At 41.5% G+C, this 22037-nt stretch overlaps 1 protein-coding gene across 2 annotated transcripts in view; it reads right to left on the bottom strand.

Moving 5' to 3' along the window:
- The window catches only part of HSPA4 (heat shock protein family A (Hsp70) member 4), a 51181-nt gene that overhangs the window by 15670 nt on the left and 13474 nt on the right, over positions 1 to 22037 (bottom strand). For both annotated transcript variants that reach the window (XM_006128531.5, XM_075900320.2), the window contains exons 2-12: positions 20902 to 20959; positions 18536 to 18676; positions 17395 to 17517; positions 16766 to 16865; positions 15665 to 15798; positions 7715 to 7959; positions 5747 to 5823; positions 5226 to 5377; positions 3945 to 4051; positions 3423 to 3556; positions 2675 to 2850 (exon numbers count right to left, since the gene is read on the bottom strand). In XM_006128531.5, coding sequence (XP_006128593.1) covers positions 2675 to 2850; positions 3423 to 3556; positions 3945 to 4051; positions 5226 to 5377; positions 5747 to 5823; positions 7715 to 7959; positions 15665 to 15798; positions 16766 to 16865; positions 17395 to 17517; positions 18536 to 18676; positions 20902 to 20959 — 1447 coding nt within the window. The remainder of the gene's footprint in view (positions 1 to 2674; positions 2851 to 3422; positions 3557 to 3944; positions 4052 to 5225; positions 5378 to 5746; positions 5824 to 7714; positions 7960 to 15664; positions 15799 to 16765; positions 16866 to 17394; positions 17518 to 18535; positions 18677 to 20901; positions 20960 to 22037) is intronic.

Below are 22037 nucleotides of genomic sequence, written 5' to 3'. Positions count from 1 at the left end.
GGCGGGGGGGGGGGGGGGGGGGGGGGGGGGGGGAATGTTGGTGGCCAGAGAAGCCATAAGAAACTTTAACTTTCTTATGAATGCATTAAGCTTTCAAAGGTTTAGAATGGGCCTGATCTCACACTTGGCCTTGGAGATAAGTAACAGGAGTAGACACCCCTACCCCATAACTCCTGGTGATCCTACTTTATCTCCCACAATATGAGGAGCTATTGCCCAATAGGAACAGGGAAGGTGGGGGTTGGAAGGCTGGGAAGGCAGAGAACTGGATAGACTATCCCATTTTCCTCTTGCTCAGAATCCAGTAATCTATGGTCATCTGGGCCCAAGCATGGTTGAAGTCAGATAGACTGTTCCCAAATGGGGGGTGGGGGAGGTGCAAAGATTTGGGATTTGAGCTGGTGCTCCATTCCCAGGCACACCTTCAGAAGTTTGCATTGGGGCTGAAGGGCTGTTTCTAATGGCACTGACCCTGGCCAGTGAGACTAACTGCAAGGACTGCCTCCTCTGTTTGTACCCTTCCTACTACTATACACCAGGCATGGGGAACCAAGGTAAAAAATGTGTAGGGGCTATGGCTTAAAGGGTTTCCTCTGAGGCATTGGTGTGTGAATGCTGAGCAAATGAGTAATTTGAGAGTCCTTTAGAATTTTTAGTCAGGTGTCTGTCTTTTCAGAAAACTTTCATGCACGGAAGATTTGGATTTCTTAAGGAGGTGCAAGCCACACATCTACCCTTTTCCAAGAGGACAGCAAACTCCTGTCAAGACTCAGCTGGGAGGAACTCCTGGAATTTGGACAGCATGTTCCAAGAGTTATATGCATACCAGTTTAGCACTGTCTGGTTTGATATGCAGATCTGAAGCGCACTGAGTAAACCTTTCAAAGAGGTCTAAGCTTCCTCACCTTGTTCTTTGGGGATGCTCCTGATTTCCTTATGGTTGGCAACATCAACCACAAGGAACCCACAGCTGGGTATGAGTAAACAAAAATGTTTCCCCCCCCTATTGTGGGACAAAGAGCCTCTCAATGTCTTTTTTTTAATTGAGGCCAGGGTTTGCCAGAGCACCTTCATGCTGGTCTGGATTGTCTTAAGTGGCAGAGGACAGGCGTATGTCCACCATAGGGTCCATTCTTCCACCACCTCCTCAGTCAGCACACTGAGACTGCAATCAACCCATCTAAGACGACCCAGATGCACCTTAGAGTCCAGGGCTGAAAGGACAATGAAGTATCCACTACTGCCTCCTCCAATTAAGAGGAGGAAGAGGCCCTGGAAAACAGGTCTTCCTGATCTTCAGACTCTCTGGTGTCCTCAGAGATGTTAGGCTGGAGAGTCATCAGCAGTGGGGAACATGGTAGCACTCATGTAGGCTTGCTGCTTATTCAGTGCCTGCACCAGGTACATCTCAGACCCCTTTTGGAGCTCTGTTATGGAAGACAAGGCCAAAAGGAAGCTACCAAGTAGAGGAAACCAGCAATGCAGCACTTGACACTGGGTCCTCAACCCTGATGGTTGGCCCAAGCAGTCCAGAAGGGACATTGCATTGGAGTCAGTCATTGAGGGGGCCAAGACGTATGTAGTGCCGCGGAAGTTCCCACTGTTGGTGCTGCGAACAGTAGAGATGTGAAAGTGTAAATGTGTACATACAACACAGAGTGGGGGCTGCAGCAGAGAGCAGTGCAGGGGGCAGGTGGAAGCTGGTACAAGCAAGGAACTGGCTTTTAAGCAGGCTTCCCACACCTACCAGCTCCCGCAGAACCACTTGTCCCCTCCCACGTCACACTGCTATTTCTATCAGCTACTCCCACCACATGTAAACATGTAACTGCTGAAATTTTCAACGGTTACACACTTACCTAAATAAATGCATTTTAACATCCCAGTGACCAGTGCCAGGATCAAGATTAACACTAGGTCCTATGGGTCTCTGACTCGGAGACGTAGTCAGAGCCCAACTGTGCCAGTGATTGGTGCCAGGGCAACAGCGATGCTTCATCACGGCAGGTAAGCTGTGGTGCCAGGTGGGGGCTGGCATGGCAAGGTACTACTCCAGAGGGCTCCACAGCCTGACAGGTACTGCTAGGGGAAACACCTGACAATTGTTCACACAGCACATGCACACTGGAGTGCACATGAGTAATCATTCAAAGAAGAACAGTCCATTCACTAACTTATCTGAAACACTATTGTTGCCCAAGATTATTATTCTCAAACAGAACTATTAAGTTTAGCCCTGTATTATCTTGATTATAGATTTGGCAATGTTCTTAAATCTTCAGCTGCATCATCAAACCAGTCCTTTAGTCATGGGCCTTCCCTAGACAGAGTGATAAGTGTGTGGTGACTTGTCATGTACACAAGTTGAGCAAGAACAAACCATCCACTTGTGACTTCCCTATAAATTGGCCCTAGTTTCAGGAAAAGTCAGGACTAATGCATTACATTTCAACACTTACATCATAATTTTAGATGAATTAAGCAACATTTGTACACTGTGTTCAAATTCATCTATGTGTAAGAAGCAATGTGGGTGGCAAAGTTACAACTATTACTTGACCTGGTTTAGAGAGTTAGTCCTGGCTTTTTTCTGAAACTGATACCAAACTGAGAGTCAGTTTGTTCTCAGTCTCAAGTTTTCCCACAAGATCTCCATAGCAAAAAAATGTATTACCTCTTCCTCTTTCTGATCTGTTTCCATGGGCTCTTCATTCTCATCAGATTTGTGAACTTCTACTAAAGATGCACTGGAAACACTGAAAATACCATGGATATTTACTCTGACTTTGACTTTCACTTTTGAACTGGATCCATCTGTTTGCGGTGTGACCTTTTGAACCAAAAAATGAGCTAAACATTTCAAGAGAGAAAAAAAGGATATATTTACTTAAGATAAATAATCAAGTGTGAACATTTAACTGATTTCTAACTATTGCTGACAACAGTCTGCAATTAAATCCAGTTGTGTAAGTTGTTTCACAAAACTAACTGAACCAAATAATTGATTTTCTTCAGTCAGTCACAGTAAAATTTACTCTACTTTGCAGTTTGCCTTGTAGCTTGGAAGTGCGGCATTTGGAAAAGTTGCTATGGGTAGTTTTAGGAAGTCTTCAACTTTACCCAAATAAGTAACTGAACAACTATCTTTTTCCATTTGGCATATGTTTCTCCTCCACCAAGTAATGGATTTAGGATTTTCTTCTCCACTAATGTTGCTTTAAATCTGAATCATACAAAAATATCCATAAGATATTATTGTGCTAAACACACTTGCAGTACCATAGTTGTTGCAGTAGGATGGTAAAGTCCAACCCTACAAAATCAGAAAGTTGACAACACTCCACTCCGCTCCCTTTGCCCCACCATGTCCTTTTCCAACTATGTGGAACTGGTTCTCATTTCTTCTTTCCCTATCCCTTTACCTATAGTAGGATCTGGGTAAGGCAATTCCTTAGGAGAAGTATAGTAGGCCTCAAGAGTGAAAGGCTCCTTTCTGAAGAATGAGAGGACCTTGGAGAATGGAGCTGCATGATTCTTGGGGAAAACTTCACAGTTACTGTGGAAGAGAAAGATGTAAGGAAACAGGTAGCTATTACAATGTCACTAGTGGGAAATATGCAGCAAAACCTAGCAGAAGCACGAAATGCCCGATAGAGATGGAAACAGATGACAACATCTAGCTTTATCTTGACCATCATTTTACCAAAGGTTCTCATTAGTAAAAAACAGAAAGGTTGCATTTAAAAAGCTGAAGAACTTAACATGACAAAAGCTCAAGTGATTGCTTTTTATTCTTACTAGCACAAGAGCAGCAACTGAAGTTCTGGAATTTAGGCTTTCAAACATTTTTTTACAATAAGTGGGTCGACCGGGTACAAGTTTCAGCAGCTTTTGTTCTTACCCTTTTATAGGCATGCTTAAATTTCATAATGTTAAATTCTTACCTTAACCCTTCCTCTGCTGGTGAATTCCATCTTAAAGAAATAGGATATGGTACCAAATCTGTGATAGAAAATTCTCTCACTTTGAAAGCCGGGGACAAAATAGCACACTATAAGAAATAGCAAAAGGGTAAGTACAATTGTACAGATAAATATAGGTAGGCAGTAATACTAGGCCCTTATGGTTAATTACTTTTACAAGTATGTGAATTCCAAGTTAAACATATCTATATACTAAAAATATCCTATTTCTTTTGTGATGGAGTCATGCACAGTTACTAGACAACTTCAGGGACTTTCATGTTTTATTTGAAGTTAATCAAATTTCTCCTCCAGTTCATTCAGGACCTTATGGTGGCAAGTTTTCTGATTCTGAATATTGTAATGGCTCCTATAAAATATTTTTAGTACTAACAGATGATGTAGGATTCAAAACTCCCCTAATTTAACAGAGATTGTAAGGGGTATAGCACCATGGTATTCATGTGCCATACAATTCAAGTTCTTGAGAACAGCAAGAACTTGACACAGATGTTTTACACTACAATAATGGTTGAAAAGACAGTTGTCTAAAATGATAATCACTTTAGTAAGCACTTTAAACAACACACAGTATTTGCTTCTAGCTCAGGTAATACCACAAATTACTGGACCTTTAAACTTGTGGCTCTAACAATGACTTCAGCACCGCTCCAGCGCTGGACATAGCACATGTCACACCAACGTAGCTTTCGTTTTCAAGAATTTAAATCAAGCCATATCGTCTTATTCTTTACTTGAACTAGGTTTCATTTGTATAAAAATATATGCAATATGTTTAAGCAACGTACTGCATATTTGCACTAATTTCATGATTACATTTAAGGTTATCCTGTCTTTAGTGTTAGTTCCAGAGAAGAATTTAGCTATCTGCTGGATACCAGTCAAGTGCTACATTACTTTTTTTTCCCACAGCTACCCTTTTACGTGTTTATATTGCATCTATTTTTGCCAGTCATAATTGGAATGTATACCCAATTCTAGATAACATGCCAATTTGTTGGTTGTGCTGTTTGCCCCCAGACGTTTCAGTTGATCAACCAACAGAGTCTATACAATGAGCCAAACTGTCCACTGTTCACTTCTTAAGTTCAATCAAATCACTTCTACAACACATGCACATCCAAAAGTGAAATAAGTTGCTCAATGTCAGATAATGTAGTACGTCATACCCTTGGGCTTAAATGTTCATTGACTTCAACATAGAATCAAGAAGCCCTTAGCATACAGATAATTGGTTCTTACCTGCAATGCACATCCTCGTGCAACAGCCTCATCTGCATTCAAAGTTGTACTGACTTCCTTACCGAAAAATTTACTGATCCTCTCCTTTACAGCAGGGATTCTTGTAGCACCACCAACTATTTCTACTGCATAAATATCCTCCTTTTTTAACTCTAAAAAATTAGACATACATTAGTAACTTCGTTACAAAAATTCCTGCACTAAATTAGTAGCAATTAGTTCCTCTTTACAAGAAAGGTATTGCACTTGATTATAATAAAATCTCTAGAAGTTTTGAAGTTATTTTAGCCACCATTAAAAGTTTTGTATCCCCAGTTATCAAATGTTATTTACACAGGAATTATTTTTTAAGAAAGTATGCAACTAGCAATTGAATTGTTACATAAATTTTAAGTGCAATGTTTAAATTGAAGATCTGGCAAATGTCTAAGGCCAGCTAAAAATGAGAGAGAGATTTTCCTCATGTGTATGCACACTCCCCCCATTAAGCACTGTAGTCAAGAGAATGTATGTACACTTACTAGCTTGTTCCAGAACACTGCGAAGAGGCGGTTCTACTCTAGCTAAAAGACTGTCACACATCTCTAAAAATTTGCCCCTGTTGGAAGAAGCCATATGTCAATTTAGATTTACATGAACAAAATTGATATTGCAAAATTCAAATGTATAGAACTGAAATTGGAAAATGCAATTTGAAACCTGCAAAGTATAAAATTTTACTTTTCTTCACCCAAAATCCTACAGTATGTATAAAGTTCTGTTTTTTACTAAAGCAATTTTTTTGTATGGCAACAGTGCTGAATATTCCACAATACAAGTGTATGCAATTGACAACATCTGTAGCTTCACGCCAAAAGAAAACTCATCAAAAGAAAGATATTTTGGTATATATTTGAGAGAGCCCCCTGTACAAGTGATACTAATTCTGATATGATCCCTGCAAATCCAACCACCCTTTATATTAGGATAGTGCCCAAAGCATCCTAATCAGGATTGTAGTATGACTCTGTTAGATACAGTACTTTACAGACACAGCCCCTATCCTAAAGAACTTGCATGAGATCAATTTTATAGTGATTACAACAATCAACACAAAAATAAGAATCAAGCACAAGGGAATCAGTTGAGCATTAGAGAGTCCCTAGATTCAGATTCTGACAGGCCACCAAAGAGCATGAAGTCTAGAGACAAGTGCCCATTACTACTGATGAAGAGAGTTTAAAGTTAAGGTTCTATCCTAAGAGGTTCCAAGCTATTTTTATCTTATTACAAAATGTAGGGCAAGAGATGGTGATGCTTACTAATTAAAAAGCAACATCAATATCTACTGGAGAGTGTATACCACTGATCATTTCACTTTACCTCCTAATTGTCTATTGATAATTATAAGCTACATTGTTACCTATCAGTCTGTTGTTCCTTAAGGGAGAGCTTCAGTTTCCTATTACCTGTTAAATGCCAACACAAAACCCTTCTTTTAAGAACTCATGTTGTTTATCTATAAAGTGTCATATTAAACAGCTTAGTAAGTCAAATTCCCTACTCATTCCATGTACATGTACAACATACAAAAGGTCAATATATTTCTCCCACATTGTCAATTTTGCAATACAGTTAAACTCCAATAGTCCAGCATCCAGTTGTCCGTCATTCCTGATAGTCCAGCATCAACTGGAACACAGAACTGCTCAGGTCAGCCGCCCTCACTACTGGGACGCTGTGAGCTGCATGAGCACTCTCAGTCCCCAGCACACACAGCGTTCAGCCTGCATGTACTAGCAGCCGGCCGCTGAGCACAGGCAGCTGTTTCGGGACCCGGACATAAGGTTGAGGGAGAACTGGGATTGGGTGACAGCAGGGAGGGGAGGTGTTTGGCTCTGGGGAAGGGAAGGGGAAGAGGATTGGATGGTGCACGGCTTCCCAGCCAGCTCATTGAAAAGCCAGCTGCTCAGCGCACATGCCCCAGCACCTGGAGAGAGACGCACGGCTGAGCCTGTGGCTCCGGGACCCAAGCATAAGGTGAGGGAGGGGGGAGATTGGGTTGGAAGTATGCCCCCTTATAGTACCTCCTGGTACTCCAGCATATCCCATAATCCAGCACCACCTAGATCCCAAAGGTGCCGGATTATCGGAAGTCTACTGTATTTGTAAATTCTGCAGGAAGCATCACCTGAACTAGTCTAATATAGAAGAAAAATAAACATGACACCCAAAGTGCAAGAAGATGGTTCAATCCTCATTCATAGTGCCATGGCCAGACTGAACTAGTTTTTCATTTGGACACTAGTAACTCAGAACTTCCTGCTTAATTCACATAGGCTATTAAAAGAGTCACTGGTAAGACCTTTGTTGCTAATAACTCAAATTAGAACTAGTTACCTAAATGTACCAAAGATGATTAAAATTTGGATTTATACAGATTAGTTCCCCATTTTTGCAGTTTAAAAAAAAAATCAACTAAGACCTTATGCTAAACAATCTGAAAATACCTGTTCATAGTTCCAGAAACATCAATATCATTCATGAAGCATTCTATGTTCATTGGGAGATCAGAGGCATTAGCACTCATCAGCTTCTTCAGTTTCTCACACTCCTGAAATAGTCTCAGCAACGCACGAATCTTTGATTTGATGTCTAATTTATATTTTTTCCCAAATTCTTCACAAAAATAATTAACTAACATTTCATCAAATTTCCTGCCACCAAGTGTGGTATCAAAGGCTGTAGCAAGAACCTAAAAATGAGACAAGGATTGATTACTTGCTAAAACCCATCAATAATCAATACATATCAAAATTTCTGTGTCAGAATAGCTTATTCCAGTAATTCATATTCAACATCATGATCCCGTCTAGAACACATGGCTACATTAACACAGACCTTCCTTGACAGTGGCAGGAGAAAACCAAAAAGAATCCAACATTGCCAGCTTTATTCCCATACTGCCTCCATGCGGAGGTAATGCTTAGTGTTGGAACACCTAATCATTGCAACTAGCAGAAAAAAGGAACCAATTAGTAACCTTTTATTTCCCTTACCAATGCCTCCACTTGGTTTATCTCCTCAGTAGGGATGTTAGAGTATAGACACTGAAACCTGGGCTTGTCGGTTAACCAAAATGTCTATACGCAACTCCTGTCCCTTGCTGCCTCTATATCAGGACTGGCTCCCCATGTGTGCCAGTTCCCACAGAGCCACCTGCTCCCACACTGCTACCTCCCACCCTGCTTAAAAGCCAGCTCCCCCCAAGCACTGGCTCCACGGAGCCACCTGCTCCACTCTGCAGCAGTGCGGGGGAAAAGGAGGAAGCGGGCAGGGGAGGCTGCCATAAAGCAGCCTCCGTCCACAGGTAGCTCGGACCCCCCACGGATTATGTTTGCTGCCGCCCCATGCTGCTGCCTCTGTATCAGAAGCAGCTGCATAGGATGGCTGGCAGAACTGCTCTGCAAGGAGAGCCAAAACTGGCTCCTCTTGTGCCGTGGCAGAGTCTCCCTGGGAGCAGGGCCAGGAGCGCACTGGCTGCTAGCCCCACCCACAAGGGATTATTTTTAGTCATCATATAACCGATAAAAATTGTTGCAGCTACACGATTACTACAAATCACAAAATCTAACATCCCTAATTCTCACCATCCCTTGCCAGCAATAAAGCTTCAATCCTGTGCCACTCTGGCACATTTCACTTTGCAATGCTAACCTAAGAGTGTGTCTAGACTACAGAGTTTTGTCGACAAAAGTGGACTTTTGTCGACAAAACTATACCTGCATCTACACTACCGCTGAGTTCTGTCGACATAATGTCGACAGAACTCAGTTTTGTCGACGCTGGTAAACCTCATTTTACGAGGCATAACGCCTTCTGTCGACAGAGTTTCTGTTGACAGAAGGTGTTATTGCATGTAAACTGTCCTTTGCGTCTACACTACCATGTTGACAAAGCAAGCTGCTTTGTCGACAGAACTGAATGTAGTGTAGACGCTCTTTGTCGACAGAAGTTTTGTCGACAGTATCTGTCGACAAAACTTCTGTCAACAAAAGCCTGTAGTCTAGACGTACCCTAAGAGAAGATCAGCTTTGTCAGGATTGTGCCCTTACTGCCCCATACAAGGCACTTTTACAGAGGAGCATCAAAGTAGAGAGTTTAGATTGGATAATACTTCTAGTTACGAAATTCAAAGTTAGTCAAGAATAAGCAGTTATTTACTACGTTATATACCATATTTGTCTAACCCCGAGTTAGAAACAACTGGGGTACGATATACACCAGAATGGAACGGAACAAAAGACCTGTGTAATGTTTTGATGTAGACCAGGGATTCTCAAACTGCATTGCACCATGACCTGCTTCTGACAAGGAAAATTACTACACGATACCAGGAAGGGATACTGATGCCTGAGCCTGTCCGAGCCCCACTGAGTTCAGAGGCCAATGCCCAAGCCCCACAGTTCTGGGCAAGGAGACGAAAGCTGAAGGCCCAGGGCTTTGGCATGAGGCCTGCAAAGCTTTATGTGATGCAGTGCTCATGGGGCACCAGCTTAAAAGCTGGCTCCCAAGGGCACCAGCTGCTGCCTTTGCTCTCTCCCCCACTGCCTCTCCAGCAGGAAGAGGGAGCATATGTGCATGTAATTCAATAAGCCCAGGCTTACTGGTTAATCATTTAAACAATTATACACTAACATCCCTATAGAGGGCCAGATTACAATCCATACTATGGTCATGTCAGTGCCTAGCAAAGTTAAGTCAGGCCATTAAGTGTTCAGAAATCGAAATTCCTGTGATACTGGAAGAGCGATCAATACCAATTGATTAGGAGCCATGGAAATGGAGAGATTGCTACTGTTTTTCCCCTCAAACTAAAATCTGGTAGTAGAGGCCTTTTGCACCCCAATGAACAGCCATACATACATTTGAGCCCCAATGAACAGCAGACATAGCCCTATGTTTCTGAAGAACCCAAATGCACAGTACCACATCTCTACAAGACACTCATGCCATTTTAGAGGCACTAGATGGTCCTTTACCAATCCTTCCCACCAACAGTACCAATTTACTTGAGCCTGCTCTCAGTCTTCAGGCTTACCTGCAGCCACACAGGTATCTAGTTATAGGTCAGTTAGTACTGAAACAGTTGACCTTGCCATGGATCTCTCTCTCTCAGCTGATTTCCTACTCTGGGCTCATAGCCTATTTTGGGGGGCTTTGAGAAGAACTCAAGGTTTTCTTCTTTGAAGTCACTGAAGAGTGCTAAGCTGATACACTGATAGGACTGCCCTTGTTAGGGATCACTATACTCAGGGGATCGAAGGCAGTGGTTGGTCAGAGTCAGCTTTCCATCATGTAAGTCTTAATTTAGCTCATGGTTCTTTCCAGCTCCAGATTTTAGTTGAAGAAAAATGCACACTTAAGCCAGATACATGTGACTCTGAGGCACCAAAAGTAGTAGGAATGGCTCATACTCATAGACTCATAGACTTTAAGGTCAGAAGGGACCATTAGATCATCTAGTCTGACCCCCTGCACCGTGCAGGCCACAGAATCTCGCCCACCCCTCTTAGAATAATCCTCTCACCTATGTCTCAGATATTGAAGCCTTCTAATACTTTGAAGGCCCCAACATGCAGAGAGTCCTTCAGCTGTGATCTGTGCCCAATGCTACAGAGGAAGGCGAAAACCTCCAGGGCCTCTGCCAATCTACCCTGGAGGAAAATTCCTTCCTGACCCCAAATATGGCGATCAGCTAAACCCTGAGCATGTGGCAAGACTCACCAGCCAGACACCCAGAAAGTTCCCTATAGCAACTCCTATCATCCCTCCATTGACCTATTTCCAACTGGAAATGAATGGTCAATTAGTTACCAAGATCATGTTATTTCATCCAACCATCCCCTTATCATAGAATCAGAACTGGAAGAGACCTCAGAAGGTCGTCAAGTCCAGCCCTCCGCTCTAGGCAGGACCAATCCCATCTAAATCAACCCGGCCAGGGCTTTGTCAAGCCGAGACTTAAACACCTCTAGGGATGGAGACGCCACTACTTCCCTAGGTAACCCATTCCAATGCTTCACTACCCTCCTAGTAAAATAGTTTTTCCTAATATCCAATCTGGACCTCTCCCACCACAACTTGAGACCATTGCTCCTTGTTCTGCCATCTGTCACTACTGAGAACAGCCTCTCTCCATCCTCTTTGGAACCTCCCTTCAGGAAGTTGAAGGCTGCTATCAAGTCCCCCCTCACTCTTCGCTTCTGCAGACTAAACAGACCCAAGTCCCTCAGCCTCTCCTCGTAGGTCATATGCTCCAGACCCCTAATCATTTTGGTTGCCCTCCGCTGGACCCTCTCCAATGCGTCCGCATCCTTTTTGTAGTGGGGGGCCCAGAACTGGACACAGTACTCCAGATGTGGCCTCACCAAAGCCGAATAAAGGGGAATAATGACATCTCTGGATCTGCTGGCAATGCTCCTCTTAATGCATCCTAATATGCCATTAGCCTTCTTGGCTACAAGGGCACACTGTTGACTCATATCCAGCTTCTCATCCACTGTAACCCCCAGGTCCTTTTCTGCAGAACTACTACTTAACTGGTTGGTCCCCAGCCTGTAACTATGCTTGGGATTCTTCCGTCCCAAGTGCAGGACTCTACACTTGTCTTTGTTGAATCTCATGAGATTTCTAGTGGCCCAATCCTCCAATTTGTCCAAGTCACTCTGGACCCTATCTCTGCCCTTAAGCGTATCTACCTCTCCCCCTAGCTTAGTGTCATCTGCAAACTTGCTGAGGGTGCAATCTATCCCCTCATCCAGGTCATTAATAAAGATATTGAACAAAACCGGTCCTAGAACCGAACCTTGGGGCACTCCACTAGAAACCGACCGCCATCCTGACATCTAACCGTTGATCACTACCCGCTGGGCCCGGCCTTCTAGCCATCTTTCTATCCATCTTACCGTCCATTTATCCAATCCGCATTCCCTTAACTTGCTGGCAAGAATATTGTGGGAGACCGTATCAAAAGCCTTGCTAAAGTCAAGGTATATAACATCCACTGACTTTCCCATGTCCACTGAGCCAGTTACCTCATCATAGAAGCTAATCAGATTGGTCAAGCACGACTTGCCCTTTGTGAATCCATGCTGACTATTCCTGATCACTTTCCTCTCATTCAAGTGTCTCAAAATGGATTCCTTTATGATCCCTTCCATGATTTTTCCAGGAACCGAGGTAAGACTGACCGGCCTATAGTTCCCTGGATCGTCCTTCTTCCCTTTTTTGAAGATGGGCACTACATTCTGTCACTTACAGAAACTGGTTCTCAACAGGAGAAGAAACGTTTGAACTTGGGGAAGCCAGGCATGCCTTTTTTAGGGTCCACTTCCCAAACATGAAGAAAATATAAAGAACTTACGCTACGGTGATACTCCCCCCCCCCCTTTATTCACCTGTAGACTATTTAAAGGAAAGAGGTATTAAGGCTAACATAAGCTGTTTTACGACATCTAACTCTGAAGGCAACAAGTAAGAAAACACTGAAGCTATGGCAATGAACTCTGCTATGTCTCCAGCTCAGGCCAAGGAGTTTGCCTACACAGCATTATACAGCAAAAAGGCAGAGTTAAGCCAAACAGCACATATGCAGGCTGAACAGACTAGTCTATCTTAAATCTACAATCAAAGGCACAGGAATGTGAATATTCCTGGAGTGGAGCAACCATAGGAACATTACTTGAAGAAAAAAATCAATATCTCCATGCATTAATATGCAATATTGGAATTACAGTAGCAATTATGTGGTTCCTCTGCCTTAAATTGTCATGATTTGTATAACTCTTAGCACCAATCTATTTCTGGACACCTGGATCTAGTGCTAGAACTAGGGTAGCCAGAACTCCTACTGCTACAGGAAGATTTTTCAGCTATGCATAGCAACACAAGGAACAATGGGGCAGACAGGGGCATGATCTTGTACTCTTAAATTGTTACCATGAAAGTGTTTTTCTTACACTATGCCACAGTTTGAGTCATATCCCAGTTTAATGTACAATGCCTAATAAGGGTTCTATGTCCATACTGGAATAAAAATAAACTAATATTTAACTCCTTGCAGATGAATTAATTAGTATTCACCTGTTAATTCATGCCTGTAAAGTGCCAACTCCCTTCTTTACTGCATCTCCAATTTGCCTGAATTCCAGACAGTTTTGAAATACATTACCACTTGCCCTTACAAGCAGCTCTGTGGCACCTTAGAGACAAACAAATGTATTAGGTCAGTGTTTCCCAATTGGTGCTCCGCCTAACCCCGGGGTTCCATGAAGCGAAAGTAAGGGTTCCACAAGAACCCAGCACTGCTGAGCCCCCTCTTAAAGAAACAAAGACAAATTGCGGCAGGTTTTTTTTGCCTGACAGCTCATGGAGGGGCTTCTTTTTTGCTCAAAACCTAGGGGCTGACGTTCTTTCAAGCCAAAAAGGGTTCCGTGGCCAAATAAAATTAGGAAACACTATTAGGGTACGTCTAGACTACATGCCTCTGTCGCCAGAGGCATGTAGATTAGGCTACCAGACATAGGAAAATGAAGCGGCGATTTAAATAATCGCTGCTTCGTTTAAATTTACATGGCTGCCGCGCTAATCAGCTGTTTGTCAGCTCAGCGCAGCAGCCATGTAAATTTAAATGAAGCGGCGATTATTTAAATCGCCGCTTCATTTTCCTATGTCTGGTAGCCTAATCTACATGCCTCTGGCGACAGAGGCATGTAGTCTAGACGTACCCTTTGGTCATGAGGTTTCATGGGTAAAACCCACTTGATCAGATGAGACTCCCCACTTGATCACATGAAGTTTAGAGACTAATGCAGCTAGCCCTCTGAAACTTTGCATTTGCACATATCACTCGACCTTAAACGGCCTCCTCTATCATTACTAGAAAATGGCTTCAAGAGGAGTTCCTTTCCTTCTGTATCTAAACTCACTCTGCCCTAAGAACCACATTCTAAGATTGAGAAATCAGTGAGATGGAAGTAAAATGATACAACAGAAAAGATCAATCTCGTTCTGAAAACATGCTGAATTCACTATTCCACCCTGTCTACAAGTGCAAGTGCTTATTAACACCACTTCAGCCCTCTCCATTAGGTACCATCCTGTTTCAGTATGTTAACTATATAATGTTTCCATACAATTAATTAGTTCTTGGACCCAGAGCATATATTGTATAGACTTTTGGTTTAGAACATTATTTATCTCAGCTATATTCCATTTAAACTAGCATTACTTAATACTTCAGCCTACTTTTTACTTTGAGGCACTCTAACTGAACTCCTGTCACAACATATTCACTTGTTCTTTCAACTGAAGCAGCAATATAGGGCTATTGGATTAAGGATGTTAAATGGCATTTAATCAGCTAATCAGTCTATAAGGGGGGAAAAACTGCAGAGCTGCAGCAGTGTTCGCTCCCGATCCTGAGGGAGCTAGCCCTGCTGCAGCTCTGCCTTTTAAATGTACTAAGAGGCATCCAGCTCTTACTACATTTAAAAAGCAGAGGCACAGCATCTGGGATCGAGCCAGGACAGCTGAGTCCCAGCTGACATTTGGTCCTCTGCTGTGCCTCTGTCTCACCTGCTCCCTCCCCCTGCCGTGGATATGGCGCTGGGGGGGAAAACCAGCTTTTAAACCAGCTCTCACCAGCACCAGCTCCTGCTCCCCCACTGGCTGCCTAGGCTTATCACTTACATCCCTATATTGGATTTCATAATACACTTTTGCCCACAAGGCTGACACTACTGAAGATTTCTCTCACAGGAAAAAAATAATTTTGAACAGAAATAAGGAACAATTATTCAGGCAATTGTGCTTCAAAATAAGACCCTCCATAATCACTTTCTCAAGTTAATTAGTGCTCTTAGAATCAGAGCTCAAAGAGACCTCAGGAGGTTATCAAGTCCAGCCCCCTGCCCAAGGACTCTTAAAACTTGAACTACTGACACATCATACCTATCGTGTTTCCTATGGTACTCGCATCACAGGTTTTACAGTCAACAGGAAGCATTATGGTCATTTAGTCAGACCTTCATAATAAAGTAGTCCAGTAATTCCTGCTTCAAGACATGAATTTCTGGTTGAATTAGAGCACCTTTTTTAAAAAAAGACGTCCCATAAGGTGTACTATTAGTATAGAGAAAAATTAGCTCAACTTTTTATTTTCACTCTGCCAAAAAGCTACCGCAGAAACATGTTTGTTTCAACAAGTGTAGCCATGAAAAAACTTAAGCACATCTTCTCCCCAGTTACCTAACAGAACAAACATGAACCTTTGGAAAGTGCAAGATGCACTGCCTGCACACACTGTCATATTAAGGCAGTCAACCAAACATTGTAATCCATAAATATAATGGTGAATGTTTTACTGGTCATTAAAACAAATACATAAAATTGCTTACTTTCAGTTTTCCTTTGTTGAATGAACATACTGCTACTTGATATGCAGACTGTCCCATGTCAACAAAAACAACATTTCTTGGCTTCTCTTCTAAGGCAGGTAGGTCTTGTTTATAGATTCCATATGCAAGAGCAACTGAAAAAAAAAATATCAATACACACACACCAATATAGAAAACAAAAGTCACACAATCCTTCAACTCCATTTTTGGAATTGCTTTCTTAAACAGTACGGCTACGTCTACACTGGAACCCTTTTTTGGAAATGCTTAAAACAGAACAGTTTTCCCGTTATAAGTATTTCTGGAAAAACGCATCTACATTGGCAGGATGCTTTTCCGGAAAAGCACTTTCCGGAAAACCGTCCGTGCCAATGTAGACGCGCTTTTCCGCAAAAAAGCCCCAATCGTCATTTTCGCGATCGGGGCTTTTTTGCGGAAAAGACTAGAGTGCTGTCTACACTGGCCCTTTTCCATAACAGTTTTTACGGAAAAGGACTTTTGCCCGAACGGGAGCAGCATAGTTTTTCCGGAAAAACAATGATGATTTTACATTAGATCATCATTGCTTTTCCGGAAAAGCAAGCGGCCAGTGTAGGCAGCTCGCAGCTTATTCCAGAAAAGCGGCTGCTTTTCCAGAATAAGTGGCCCAGTGTAGACACAGCATACTTGTTAAAGAATGACTAAATGTCAAGATTTAGGAACTTCAGGGGATAGCAGAGTTAGTCTGTTACAGGGAAAAAAAAAAACAAATGGACTGGTAGCACTTAGTCAAGATCATTTTTTGTCAAGATTTAGTGCTACTTTACCAAGTTATAAAAGTTTGCATCTGGTTAAATAGACCATATACAAACGTCATGGAAGACTAACTACAAAACTACTTAGTTCCTCCTATGTCTTGCATTTACTTCTTGGATGATCTTTCTAAGACTCTAACAGTCTGGGTCTGTATTACAGAAGTTGCTAAAGTTTGAGGAACTCTGGAGAGCAATCAATGTCAGTTTAGCATATAGAACTGGTAATTCATATGGAAGGGGTTTGACAGACATAGGGAAAAAAGTTTAAAAGTTAGAGGATTGGAATTATAAAAGAGAATAAGAATACCTGAAGTAGTTTCATTTATTAGTCGCAAGCAGTTGAGGCCAGCAATCTGCGTAGCATCCATCACAGATCTCCTCTCTGCATCTGTATAGAAACATGGAACCTGCAAGAAATGCAAAGCATTTAGAAGAGCAAGTGCTCTACCAAATCACCAGGAAAATATTGTTCGGAGGACTAATTCACAAACCAAAGAATGCCTCCCTTTCATTTATTTTTAAGTATTTTCTGCAAGATTAAGATTTTATTTTGAGTGTTGCAAACAAGGAAAAGTGTATCTACATGAGTAAGAGGAGGTTTCATTTAATTGCTTAATTAATTCTCATAACCTTTCCATTCATTTTAGTGAAAACTAATCAAAACCAGCACAAATAAACTATTTTATTGATTAAAACTATAAAAATAAATGGTATAATGTTAGCTGTGATCAACTCAATATCAGTTTTCACAGTGTGATCTGAGTAAAAAGTTACAAGGTTTATTGAAAGCAAGCAGGGACAGTGATTTATGTCAACTTCATTTATAAAACTGCTTTAAATACTGCAATACAACTATTACCACCATGATTCTTCAATGTATACAGATAACACTACATTGCCAAATTAATATTACCAAGTTTACCATCACCTACTTACAGAAACAACACAGTCAACTACAGGCTTCTTAAGTGCATTCTCAGCAGTTTCTTTTAGTTTGGTGAGGAGCATTCCTGTCACTTGCTCAATAGTGAAGTTTCGTTCTTCTTCCATATACATAACCTATAGTGAAAAGCTTTTATAAGTTTGGAAAATGACAAGAAACAATACGCTCAAATGACATTAAGGATCTGATGACCTAAGCCTACACAAAAATGTAAGTGGTCCTTAACAGACAAGTCTAGGGCCTTCAACATACTTGCATAATTTCACCACCACCCCACCCCACTTCACTGCCTAAACCATGCCAGAGGACATCACAGAATAAACTGAATTCTCACTTATGCATACCAATATTTGAGAATTCAAGAGATTGAGAGGCAAGTTGAAAAGGACATTTATGTAAGTAAGTTTCCTGGGTTCCAAATGTAACAATGTATGCAGTTGACTTTACTGGGCCTTCAACAACCCCTGTTCCAGTAGTCATCATCAGGCTATTTTTAAGTCAAGAAAATTGCTCCCATTGTTGAACAGGTTTTGCAATTAAAATCTAAATATATTTACTGAAACATGGTCTGAAATATTCTTTTTTCTCCTCTAGTCTTGCAGTATATCTGAAGTGTTTAGTACTGAACATGGACCTTGATAAACAGTGGCATTCTAACAGAGTTCAAATCCTGGATTAGCTAAATCACAAGTAAAAAGGAATCTGAGTCTTAATCTTCACTTGTGCACATGAGTGACCACTGTCAGTTGGGAAGGTCTACTCAAAACACTCAGGGCTCAAAAGGGTACTGCTATTCAGGCCAGAGTCATATGGAAAAAGTTTGCACAGAGTGAGAAGGATCTATGTACAATTCTGGTCAATTACATCACTATAATTCTGAAATAATTTAGTTTATTTTAAAATAGAACTACTTGGCTATGTCTCCTTCACAAAATAAGTTGCTTTTACTAGTTTCAGTTTTAGCCTACAATACAGATCTCCCTATATTTATTAATCCAGTAAATAAAGATTTTTGTCATGCAGCAAAGTGCATTTGCAAAGAGAGTCCCCAGTGCAAAAGGGTAAAAGCTAAGCTGACAGATGAATTGTCATAGAGTTTCCCCTTCAGTTCTTTTCCAAGTAGGTCTGACTCACCTTGATGCCAGCTAAGCCTGTTGGCAGCTGGACAAGTTCATATGCCAGGTTGTTTTTTTCATCTTGAATAAAAGGATCTGAGAATGCACGGCCATGAAATCTTTTAAAGCCTTGTACAGTATTCTTTGCATTTGAAATGACCTGGCGAGGGGAAAAAAAACCAAACAAACACGTGAGTATGAAATGGCATGGGAGCTTCTGAATTTGAGAAAAATAATCCATTAGCAAGTTTACCATTTTCTTGCCAAATCAAGATGTGTAGTTAATCTGTATTTTCAAAAAATATTGGAAATATTAAAACAGTCTACTAAAACACTCAAAACGGTAACACTTCCTCTTTCATCTCCCAAATGATTCTTGCAGTAATTTGTTCATGTTTTTTAAAATTGTACTTCAAAACCTTAAGCAAATATTTATGAAAATCCACATAAAAAGTTGACTCTTAAGAGGTATTCTGTAAATAGCCATAAAATCTATCTTTAGCAACATCTCTCTTCCACTGTATTCTTCTCTTCCCCTGCTTTGACTACCTTGCACAATTTGCCATCAACTAAGTTAGGAAGGACATGAACACATTAACTGAAATGTCAGTTTCAGGTCCATCATCTTGTCCTGCTCTGGCCAGCCTTTTCAATGGAACATTCTTGCATGATAATACAAAGTACTTTGGCGCCTTCCTATTTCAAGGACTATTAGCAGCACTTTACATATAGCAATCTTTCCACACGCTAAATTTTCCATTATATTTACATGATTCTTTCACTAGAAACAAGGGAAAGCGAAACAAGGAAACTCTGCTTGTCTACACTTAAAATGCTACAAGCAGCACAGCTGTGTTGCAGCCGTTGAATCACTTCATGTAGAGTCACTCATTATCTATGCTGACAAGAGGCTTCTCCCATCAGACTATAGATAATCCACCTCCCCAAGAGGCACTAACTAAATGAAGAGAATTATTTTGTCAATTTAACACTGTCTACAGAGAGGTAGGTTGACTTAACTACACTTCAAGGGTATGGATTTTTCACACCCCTAATCAGCATAGATAAATGGACAACTTTTTACTGTAGACAAGGTCTTAGACAAAAAATTGGTGGGACACTCAAGGACATGTGTAGTATCAGACATTATCTTTACTTTTTTTTAAAAATAAATCTTCCTTTATTTTTAAACTGACTGTTCCTTTAAAAGGCAACTTGCTCTTAGAACTTCCAAAAATCCAATTACCATTTAAACCTTATATCAATCATGTACCTACACCAATTAGGGATGTTAGTGAGCAGTCAACTACCTGATAACGATAAGCTCTATCAGAGGCAGCCAAGGAGCCCCTGTTTACAGCAGCTAAGGTTGGCCACCATCAACAGGGACTGCTGGACTTGGCACAAGCCAGGACCAAGCTGTCTTGGCTCACACTGGTCCGGGACACTGCTCATCTGCATTTTAACTGAAGTAAGAGTCCAGACGCTCTTACTACATTTAAAATGTAGAGCCACACCACAGGTGTAATTGTAGCACAATTACAATGTGCTAGTACAAACTCTATGTGTTCAAGCATCTCAAGTATTCTGGAAGTATCCTAGAATCTAGAGATATTTGTTCTTGAGAAAAGTTGGTAGCAATTATAAAGATACTTTCTGCATGTGACAAAGTATATCTGGCATGAAACATCTTTTACAAAAATAAAAATTGATGACAATCTGACTGCTAGATAGGGAAAGTCAGAAGTCCGCTAACTCTTGCCTTACTCCCTTATTAATATTTATATAACTATTCAATTATTTGCATTAGGGAGAACAAAATACATCCAATTATATATAAAAACTAATAGCAAATATTTATTTATGTTGTAGTTAAGCACGTAGAATGACAGATTTATAGTTGTCCATGCAACCTTAAATCTGCCCCTTTTGCCTTCAACCTGTGCACTGTCCTGTGTAAAGAACAGTATGCATATGCAATCTTATAATAAAAACATTATCCTAATTTATATGTATAAAGTGGATGAACCAATACTCATGAGAAAATGTTATTTACTTTGAGTGTTTGGTTATGCAATACAAACATTAAACTTTTTGGTAAGTCATTTCTCAATTTTCTTTAAAAAAGGAAAAGGTACAAATTCTATTATGTACACCAAGTAGCACACTTACATAATCCTTAAATCCCAATCCAGAACAATGACAGAATACATTACAATGTTACAAACTGAACAGTTTAAAGCACAAATGCTTCTTAAGATGTGTGAATACCTATTTCCCCACAGACTTTTGCAGTCTCTTTAAAAATAATTTATTTCACTATTAAACTATGCTAACAGTTTTACTTTGTCTTATAAGCAATTATTGAACATACAAAAACCTTACCTGGCTTTTAGCTGCAGCTCCAATTGAACGATTCTTGGGACCAAAAGCTACACACGATCTACGAGAAGAAATATTTCTGAACTAATTTAAATTTAGAAATAAAATATTTCTAACAAGCAGTCAGAGATTTTAAAAAAACTGTTTAAAGATTAAGCCTATCACTACATAAATCAAGCCTATCACTACATAAATCCAATATTTTAATGTAGAACATACTCTGCCATTATGGCTCTAGAACCGTGGTCACCAACAGGTCGATCACTATCGACTAGTTGATTGCAAGGCCTCCTGTCCGCCCCGCCCCCATTTTCCTCCCACCCCCGAGAAGCCCCACTACCTACCTCAAGTGAAAATGGAGGTAGTGTCAGCTTCCCGGGGGTGTCAGCTTCCCGCAGCTTAGCGCTACTTCTGGCGATTCCGGAAGTGCGCTAGCTGCTCTGCCGGGTGTACTGTGGGAGGGAGCATTGGCTCCCTGCACCGCACAGGAGCAGTGAGTCAGCCCCGGGGTTTCCCGGTGCGCGGGGGGGGGGGGGGGGGTCAGCCCTGGGGGAGGCATGCGCAGGGGGCTGGCTTCCCTGCACTGGAGTGGGAGTCGGCCCGGAGAAGGTACATAGGGGGCTTCCCAGCGCCGCGGCGGGTTGGCCCTGGGGCAGGCACGTGCTGGTTTCCCTTGGGGGGGAATCCTGGGAGAAGGCAGATGCAGGGGACTCTCTGCCTCCACTGGCACCCCACTCCCTGCTCCCCAGACCCCACTCCCCAGTCACAGAACTCTGTCCCCACTCTCCTATCCCCAGCTACAGAATGCTGTCACTATTCCCATCCCCACTCCCCAAACTCTGTCCCCACTGGCACCGTGTCCCCAGCTGCAGAACCCTGTCCTCTGCCCTCCCAGCACTCTGTTCCCTCTTCCCTGCCCCCAGCCGCAGAACTCTGTCCCCAGAAAATGTATAATTATAAATGCTTCATTTTAGATTTAAATAGCATGAGTAAAAACCAGACCATTTATTTCATAACTATAAACACGTGATTTTAATTTTATATATCGCATAATTTAAAAATAAACTGTATCAGAGGGTGTAAGTAAGAATTGGGGATAGCAAGTGATGGACAGGAGGAGAATAGAGAGGGCAGGGCTT

The sequence above is a fragment of the Pelodiscus sinensis genome, chromosome 16 (assembly GCF_052426305.1).
Source record: "Pelodiscus sinensis isolate ZL-2025 chromosome 16, ASM5242630v1, whole genome shotgun sequence".
NCBI classification, from domain to species: Eukaryota; Metazoa; Chordata; order Testudines; family Trionychidae; genus Pelodiscus; species Pelodiscus sinensis.
The sequence above is the reverse complement of the archived record's forward strand: the minus strand, read 5'-3'. Positions and strand labels throughout refer to the sequence as shown.